Here is a 9,775-nt window from a genome sequence, read left to right as displayed (position 1 = left end):
AACATTTACCGGGGTTGACAAAATTTAGATAAAAACCTTTAATTGCAGTGGGAAATGGTTTATAAATAAATATGTACTAGATGTAAAGGGTGTCTCTGCATAAACAAAGATATAAATTGTTTATGGCGTATCTTTTGTTTTTACATTTATTCTTGCTTTTATGCCACTTACGGCTTGAAAAATAATATAGATACTAATGCTTGCAGTGCCATATAAGGCTTAATTTAATTTTTGTTGATAAAATTTCAAATTAGAATCAAACAATGCGATAAAAAATTAATTAATATCATAAAATATTTATATATGTATATTTATATTTTATTAAATTGATTTGAGTTTATTTTTGTTTTTTTCTCGGTCCGTAATGGACGCTCGATATATTCGGAGTGTGGCAACACACACTCAGCTGTCAGCTGGCGACGACGGCGGCATGGCCGACCGCCAGTGGGAGCCGCTCGCAGAGCTGGTCTTCAGGACTCCGCAGCCCATCTTTTGTCTCTGCAGTCGCGTTTGTCTTAGGTATCATATATATGCATTTCACTCGTTATTACTCGCTGACGCTTACTCCAATTTTATATCAATATCTTTGATCGTTTCCAAAATACTTAGGGATGATTATTCAAAACTATATTCGTCGATCGAGCAACGTCGCATAACTATCAGAATACACTATTTATATCTTTATTGTATGTTTTTTACTACTTTTATGACGACTGGCAGTAGCTTATGTTTTATTTTTAGAAACGGTTATGAATATTCATCAAATCTCACCGACAAAGAAGAATTGAGTCAGAGTGACGCCGACGAAGTAAAAAATAAGCACTTCAAATGGAATAACATCACTCAAGTACACTTTTCGGATGAGACATATTACAAAGAAGTGAGTGTTTAAAATAAATTCTTTTTTTCTTTGCCTTTTTAACTCTTTTACTGTTAATTTCAGAAGGATGATGTTGCAAGTTGTTATTGTAGCGCATCTCACACCGACAACAATTATTCAACGGACGAACACGACGTAGCGAGCGCTCCCCAACACATACTATCGTCGCTCAAAGGACTCCAATTGAGCGACAGCGGCGCTGACCTCACATATTTAGAAAGTTGTAGTGAAAATTACATAAATCCGACAATCGACGAAGATTCGTCATCTGTCGGGCGATTGTGTAATCAAACTAATTTTAAATTAAGTCCGATCGAGAACGAAATAGACAAAGATATTGCAGACGATACTAAAATTGCAAAATATTGTTCCCAAGAATATTTGACCGACGATCCTTGGGAAAAATTTTGGTCGATAAATGGCGAACGTTTGATTTGGGCGTCGTGGATAGATAAATACAGCGATTATATCAATCCCTTGTATTGGGAAGAGTCGAAAAATCAAAACAATCCTGATAATGGCAAAATAAGCGACGGCAAGATTAAAACGCCCAATTCCGATAAGCGTTACAGTAAAAGTAATAAGGAAGGTAAATTTGCATTCGATTTTGTGGAAGGCAACGAGCTATCTAAATGTTTGAATCAGTTGGATAAAGAACGGGAGAATTTGTCAGATCCTTGTCGAGGAAACGACATGAGCGAAGGATGGAATCCACTCTCTCCGGCGAGTATAGATGAAACTTGGAGTCAAAATCATAAACATCGCTCGTACTCTGAAAACGATCAATTGATAAGTCCGAGATGCGATTCGGTGTCGAGTAGTGTGCCTCAAACGATCGGTACGTCGGATTCCATGACTAATGTCACTAAAATAACGAGTTACGATATAAACTCGAGTCATTTACCGACCGATTCGTCCGAGTCCAACATTAGTCTATTTTCTTCGGCCGAATCTTCCGAGAGCAATTCCAGATCGACCAGTTCTTCCGATAAGGAGAATCTATTCGCCGACGCTAACAGCATAAACGCAGACGATCCGTGTTACGGTGACGTAGATCAATATTGGCAGATATTATGGAAGAGACATTTTAACGAGCAATACTCGATACACTATGAGAACTTTTTACAAGTTCATAAGAACGAAGTCGAACCGACGGAACGAGAAGCGGAGATGGAAGTCAACGTTAAGAAAACAAAGAATAAGAAGGGAAAGAGTAATAACGCGCAAAGGATGCAGATTAATTCTGTCGGTCACCTACTGCAGCAGCTCACTTCGGAGATTGATGATGGGGATCAGATGGTCGACGGCAGCGATAACTGTAGAGACGGATCTAGCAGTAACAATAAGTCCGAAGACAATAAATCAAACGTTAATAATAGTACTAAAAATAGTAGCGTAAATGTAAATATGAACGTAGCACCTGGCGAAAATGACGACGATGACCCGCCTGAAAAATGGAGCAAACCTATCAACCTGAAGAGAAGGTGAGTTCATTTTTAAAAGGCGATCTGTGAATATTTTTCAATCCACATTTGTGTATTTTGATGATTTTCTTGTTAATTTTAGTCATGAGATAGAAACCGATGATGGAAACCAAGATAAGATCAAAGCCGCGTTCACTTTAATGGGCTTCGCAGCTGAAACTGGATCTGCAGCGAGTCCGTTAACGGGTGATGTTGTCTATCGCAAAAAACACATTCGTCAGCAGAATCGTCAACTAAAATTGAAAATGCCTCTTACGAAATTCGCCAAACATACTTATTTTGACGACGACGGAAACGCCATCACTGGTACTTTGGATAAGGTTTGTAGCACTTCTATTGAAATTATATATCTAAGAGATCCGCCGATAATCGTTAACGTTATATAATTTATTCCCCGTGTGTATGCTACAGAATTATATGCTGATTTCTGTGTTGTGCTACTTTACTAGTGGTTAATTCAAATAAGATGCTGTCTCTCTTCCTGATTTTATTAGAAATTTAAATTGCTAGAGATGGGTAAGTGGAGACCACCGATTAACCACCTAAGATGCCAAATATTATCACGGCGACAAACTAGCTAATGCAGGGCTTCGAATTGAAACTGAACAAAAAACCGAAACCAGAAAAAAACATTTTTTTTTGTCAGAACGAAAACCAGAGCTGAACCTAAAAGTATATTGGTTTATTTCGGTTCAGTACATGTTCAAACACGCTCGTTAACCTGTTCAACGCCAAGCAAATTTCTATGAATTTGCTCTGTAGGCCACCATTTTCAACCCTTTAAATTATTATGAAAGAGAAACATTATTTACCTGGAAAATCACTGTTTACTTTCCTTTTTATTAATTTTAACATAAAAGTGAAAAAAAAGCACAGAAATAACAAGTTTTAAAAACCACTGTCAGGGCTGCCACACACAAATATTATATGTAATTTATATTGTATGTTATTTATATTATATGTTTTTGGTTGTTTTTAATATTTGTATGGGACACGATAATTTCCGTTGTTTTAATCAAAATCTTTTATCAAAATGGCAGCTACTTCATATTTTAAAAATTTTCAACTATGTCAAAAAATTTTTAGAAATAGTTAATATGGTAATAATGTTATAATATAAACAAAAACAAAATTCAAATTCAAAAAATGTTTTTTTTTTTACAAAACATTGTGTTTTTTTATCATTTAAAAAAAATATTGTAGCAGCCCTAACAACGTCTTTATGCTCGATCGTGAATAATAAAAGAATGGTTCAAAAATTGCACATTTTAACGATCACATTCCATTTAATAGATGTCTCTGTATTAAATTAACGAAAAAAAAATCGAACTTATTAATAAATGTGTCCGTAATAACATTTGCGTGCCTGCACGCGCTGGCACTTGACGGTCCGACCGCTTTGGCGTGCGGGCACGTCACTGGCGTCTAAAGGGTTAACTGTTTGTATATTTAGGGCTTATACAAAAACCGACTTTTGAAAAAAACGGTTTTCGTAAGTTGTGTTAGTGGTTAGAATTTTCAAGTATATTAACAAAACAAATTAATCAATAATTAAATATATAATTATGTATTATTTAATTACAATATCTACAAAAAGTGGCATTACCGATAAAGTAAAAACAATTTTGAATTTATCATTAATTTTTCTTTTATTGTATATATTATAATCAAACGGGTGTCAAACATAAAGGGATAGTCTAAAATTGTTAGAAAATTTTACGTTGAAATTAATTCTAATGAATATTTAAAAATATATTATATTAATAATTCAGTATTGCTTGATTTGCATCAAAACAAAAAACATTGTAAATATCTCAAAATACTATGACAAAAATAATATAATTATTAAAATCACATTTCTCACAAACAAATTTTCCGATATTTTGTGGTTGCAAAATTCGCAAGAACTCTTGGCGACTTAAAATGACGGCATGGTTGTGCCAAATCTGACGATCAAAGTGAAAAGGTTGATTTCTCTCCAATCTGTGTCTAATTGCCACCAATCGCCATCTGATTACCGAGAATAAATACTGCGAAATAAATAAAAAATATTTATCCTGTTAATTAAAACTCTTTAATAAAAAATATTACATTATCCACGTTTTTTTCTCAAAAAAAAAAACTTATTAATAGAAAAATAATAGATGACCATGTAGATGGCGTAAGCCAACGAACTGGCGTAAGAAATAATAGACTATGTATAAACACATGTGAAGTTGACAACCGATATACATTTACAAAAAAAATATTATTTATTAATTTTAAAAATTAATCATTAAAACCGAAAAAATACGTTATTTTTTCGGAACGAAAACCGGAACCGAACTGATATATTTTTTGATTGAATTGGAACGAAAACCAAAACGAAAAAAATAACCGTATGAAGCCCTGGATATATGAATAGATAAATGCTTAATTGCAAGTTCTATGGAACGACAAGATATAAATTGTCGTGTTTTCGAGTTAACGACACGAAACATAGATAGATAGGACATAAAACTGAAATCACATCATCGTTAAACCAGAGACAAATTAATATGCTAATTATTAACACTCAGTTGAATAAAATATGTCCAATTAATTATATAAAATATTTTTGTTAAAATTGTGTGAAACTGATTTTTAAAATAAAAATCGATGACTATGTAATTTTATATATGAATCATTACCCTTTTATTATTGTAGGTTAAACAATTCTTAAAGAATGCTAATGACGATATAATGGAAATTGAACACGGTAGCGATAGCTCTGATGACGATTCCCATTGTTTACCATTGTCGAAGCCTGCTCCGAAATTGCTAACCAACATCGATAATCTTCCGTGTTCAGACAAGGCAGATATGGATACTTCGGCAGATTTATCCAATGTGAATAACGTCAGCATCAAGTCAGACGATAACAACGAACTACACCACTTATCAAAGTTTATAGTGAATCTGAAGAAAGAAAACCACGCGATTTGCAAGTCTCACGAAGACATCGGCATGGGAGAGCTGACCGACGCTAATAGTTTGGACGATACTATTTTTAAAGCCAAAAAGGAGAAAAAGAAACGCAGGAAAGGCGCTAAGAAATTGCCGGTTGGTCTGCCGGCAGATCTTGCATCGGATCCGAGTCTATTGAAGTTTTGGTACAAGCGCTACTCGCTCTTTTCAAAGTTCGATCAAGGGATTAAACTGGATCGCGAAGGTTGGTTCAGCGTCACGCCCGAAAGGATCGCCGAACATATAGGCGAGCGGTGCCGATGCGATCTGATCGTAGACGCCTTCTGCGGTCCAGGCGGGAACGCTATACAATTCGCTTTGGTTTGCGAAAGAGGCGAGTATTATTTGAATCCATATGAAATCATAGTAATATCAAACTAAATTTTCTATTTTAATTTTCAGTGATAGCTATAGACATCGATCCAAATAAGATAGAACTTGCTCGTCACAACGCTGCCGTATACAACGTTGAAGATCGCATCGAATTCATAGTCGGAGACTTTCTCCAGCTAGCGCCGAGCTTGAAGGCAGATGTTGTGTTCTTATCGCCGCCGTGGGGCGGTCCTCAATATTCTAAAGTAAGCCTTTATTTCAAATAAGTTCTACAATTTTTTTATCGTATTATATAAAACAATATGTTTGTAATGACACAAATTTTTCATTTTAGGTAACTAGTTATAATTTAGAAACAATGCTGACTCCATTGCCAGGATCTGAGCTTTTGGAGACGGCTAGACAAATTTCTGAAAATGTAGCAATATTCTTACCTAGGAACACCAACGTGAATCAGGTACGATTTCTTAATCCTTATACTGTTGGAAGGACTATTTGGGCCTCCATTGAAAATCTGCGGAACGGATCATATGGGTTTCAAATTTTTGTCATTGCTACGCCTTTTTCCTCTAGTGGTCCCGCCTCAGTTTTCTTATTTTATAATTTCTTGTACTAAGCATAGCACATTAATTAACCCTTTAGATGCTAAACAACGATATATCGTTGTTAGCGAGATATGCTAACAACAATCTTTGTTGGCTCATTGATAATGTTATAATGCTCGAATATGAAAATTTCTGTGTGTAAAACATTTTTTGTATATTTTAATTAATTATTGTGTAGAATAGACACTGATATGTGACTAAGCAACCTTATAAATTTGAATTACTGCATTTTATAATTCAGTTAAGATTTTTATTAAAGAAAGCTTTATACAAATTACATACACAAAATCAAAAAAACACAAATAACACAAATTATATTAAAAACATTTCACTAATGTCAGAAAAACTTTACAAACAACACAAAAAAATTAAAAGCCTCACAAATTACACAAAAAAGGGAAAACCTTACAAATCATATAAAAAATTACAAATTCTATAATAAAATAGAAAAACTACAAATTACTTGAGAATTACAAAACAAATGAAAAATTGTATAGAAAAAATATTTTAAATGCTAATCAATTGCCTTACCCTTTTCACCACTATTTTGTACTTCTAGTACAGTGAAATTTTTTTGTAACGAATACCAATATAACGTAATACCCAGTATAACGAATCTTCAATTTGTCCACGAAAAACTTTCATACAAAATGTTTTCATTGTAACAAAGACTGATCTCAGTATAACGAAATATTTTGATCCGTTATTTAAGAATGACGTTACAACTTAACACAATATTTCTCCGAATTCAGTTCGTCCTTGACTTGACGTGTGCCGGATGTGTTCACAAGCGACATTCCATGTGTTTCGCCAATCGTTTTAACAAATTTTATTGTGTTCATTACAGCATCCTTAAAAATGGACAAAAAACGATCTATTATTTTTGTAAAAGGTTATTTTGATGCTGTAGTAATATGGTAATTAAAAATAAAATAAAAAGATATCATTCTCTTTACATTAAATATAGCGAATTTTTAGTATAACCAAATTTTTCCTTCGGTCCCGTGAGCTTCGCTATACTGAGATTTCACTGTATTCGATTATGTGCACCAAATGAATATTTTTTTTCCATCATCCAAACTTTACAATACTTTCTATTATTTAAGATATAAATTGACATATGTTACAGTGAACTTTTTATATAAATTAGTGAATGTATACTTTCGCCAACTCTAGTCGATGAAACCATATCACACTATATATTTATAAATTCACTGTTTAAGATCATTGAATCCATATTTTATAAACCTAGTCATAATTGTATTATTCAGGGTTAGAATAAATATCAAATGGTTAGAATAAAAATAGCACAGTCAGAATAAAAATAAAAAACGATCAAAATTAAAATAATGAATGGTCGTAATTATTTTATTCAGGGTCAAAATAAAAATATATGATGATCAGAATTAACATAATGAATAGTCATAATTATATTATTCAAGGTCAGAATAAATATCAAATGGTCAGAATAAAAATATAGAACGATTGTGCGACCAAAACTGTTGGACAGGTTTGGTGCGAGCGAGCGAACGTTGGTCTGTATATTGAACACCTCATGAATAATTCAACGAATCTACTTAATTGTATGTAGGATGCAACGGTATTCCTGTCAATGCTTATACTTTCACCGGTGTATAGAATTGAAATTGTATTTTCGTCTATAATAATATACATTCACTGGAGAAATATATTCAGAATATCAATTCCTTAAAATACCCATCCATTAAAAATCACATCTTTTTCACTTATAATTTGAAAGACTGGGATTAACATTTAACCGATTCAAATGCATTAACCCTTTGGTTACCGAAACCCGATATATTGGCTTTTGCTACTTTGGCGAGAATTGCAGGATCTGTTATCATTAGAGAAATGATTAGATACATTTTTAATATAATAAGATATTCGTTTCGAAAGATAATAACACATATTTAGATAGCGATCCCAAAAAGCTCGGCAACCAAATGGTTAATTTATCAAAAATAGAACTTTCACAAATATTTAATTGATTAATTTCAGTTGGTGACAATGGCAGGTCCCGGAGGCGCCGTCGAAATCGAACAAAACTTTCTCGATAAGAAACTCATATCGCTTACGGCTTATTACGGAGAACTCATCAATGAGTAGTTTATGTCAATTGTGATATTATTTTTTAATGCGTTTTTAAAAGTCTATTTGAGTGTCATGAGTGAATTTGTAATGTGATTTAATGTTCATAATTTACTTTATAAATAAACTCGAAATAATCGTTCAGTGGTCAGTGGACATACGTACGATATTATGTATTAATTGAATAAATCGGATTACGTGTGTAGATTATGCCTACTAAAGCAATAATTAACAGTATTGTACTGCAATTGCTGATTATAATATATTTAGGAGTGTCAGAAGGAAATACATTTCTCTCCAAATTGTACAAGTAAACTCGCATTCTAAAATATCTTATTTTTACTTCAATACGATTTCAGTTTCTACTGAAAATAGAGACCAGAATTTTCTTACACTTTCAATGTTGCTCAAATATTTTTAACTTTCTACAATATATAGCCAAACACTGCATATTTCATTGCACTAAGATCTTTTTGATACTCCAAATATAAAATTTGTTAATTTTACAATGCGCCTTTCACTAAAATGTGTGCTGAAAAAGTTTAATATAGAAAATTTACAATATGAATATTGTAATTCCATTATGTAAGACATCAAGAATATTAATATAAAAATATGTATGTATAGAATTGTAATCGCTGGAAATTTACATCCAGTTTTTTTACTTTGTTAAACTTATTTTTTATTTTATATTTTTGACTATTATTTTCTGTTACGAGGGAAAGTTATAAAAACATTTATTTTATAAAGTACAGAATTATTACCAAATGGTTACTCTTTAACGTGTCATCTTCAAAAAATCTTTTTAAATGAAAAAAATAGAATCAAGAACGGAGGTATGCGGGGAATGCTCATAGACTTCCATTATCATACAAAATCAGCACAACAGTTCTTTTGAATGTTGCAATAGGATTCGAACATAATGGTGGAATATTTTTCACAATTTGTCCAAAAATATCGCACAACGTTGCTCTCTGATGCTACATACTCGTTAAGAGGTGACACCGTCTTGCAACAGCTGTTTGTCTCTATTACCATTTGTAATAATCTTTAATTTGCTATTTAACTTATTTACTGACTTTCCATCGTATAAAAATATTTTTGTACAATTATATAATTGCATTAACTCAATCACTTTTAGAACTCTGAATTTCTATTTAACGTGTTTTTTCCACTTTTGTCGCACAAGACGTAGAGTACATATTTTTAAACTTGTTTACATTTTATCGTGAACGTGGAAATTTTGTAACTTCATTAACATATATACTTATTGATAAAAAATATATAATCACTATAATATGAATTTTTCCTGCGATCGCTTGATCGAGTTTCGAAATTTTTAATGTTTCTTAGAAATGCAATCGGTGAAAGTTAAAATA

At 32.5% G+C, this 9,775-nt stretch overlaps 1 protein-coding gene across 2 annotated transcripts; it reads left to right on the top strand.

Moving 5' to 3' along the window:
* Positions 1-278: 278 nt before the first annotated feature.
* Tgs1 (Trimethylguanosine synthase 1) lies at positions 279-9,688 on the top strand. 2 transcript variants are annotated; one of them, XM_088205152.1, is made up of 8 exons: positions 399-519; positions 742-880; positions 944-2,364; positions 2,447-2,684; positions 5,050-5,683; positions 5,752-5,927; positions 6,017-6,139; positions 8,307-9,688. In XM_088205152.1, the coding sequence occupies exons 1-8, from the start codon at positions 431-433 to the stop codon at positions 8,412-8,414; spliced, it is 2,928 nt and encodes a 975-aa protein (XP_088061278.1). In that variant the 5' UTR covers positions 399-430; the 3' UTR covers positions 8,415-9,688. The 2 variants fall into 2 exon arrangements, 1 of the variants encoding a protein (XP_088061278.1); XR_015812620.1 differs by lacking the exons at positions 5,752-5,927; positions 6,017-6,139; positions 8,307-9,688 and having other exon boundaries at positions 279-519; positions 2,447-3,079; positions 3,796-5,418.
* Positions 9,689-9,775: the final 87 nt, after the last annotated feature.

This window comes from Plectrocnemia conspersa, unplaced genomic scaffold, assembly GCF_051122295.1.
Source record: "Plectrocnemia conspersa isolate PC_06_02 unplaced genomic scaffold, ASM5112229v1 ptg000001l, whole genome shotgun sequence".
In the NCBI taxonomy this organism is placed as follows: domain Eukaryota; kingdom Metazoa; phylum Arthropoda; class Insecta; order Trichoptera; family Polycentropodidae; genus Plectrocnemia; species Plectrocnemia conspersa.
This window is presented reverse-complemented; position numbering and strand designations above follow the sequence as displayed.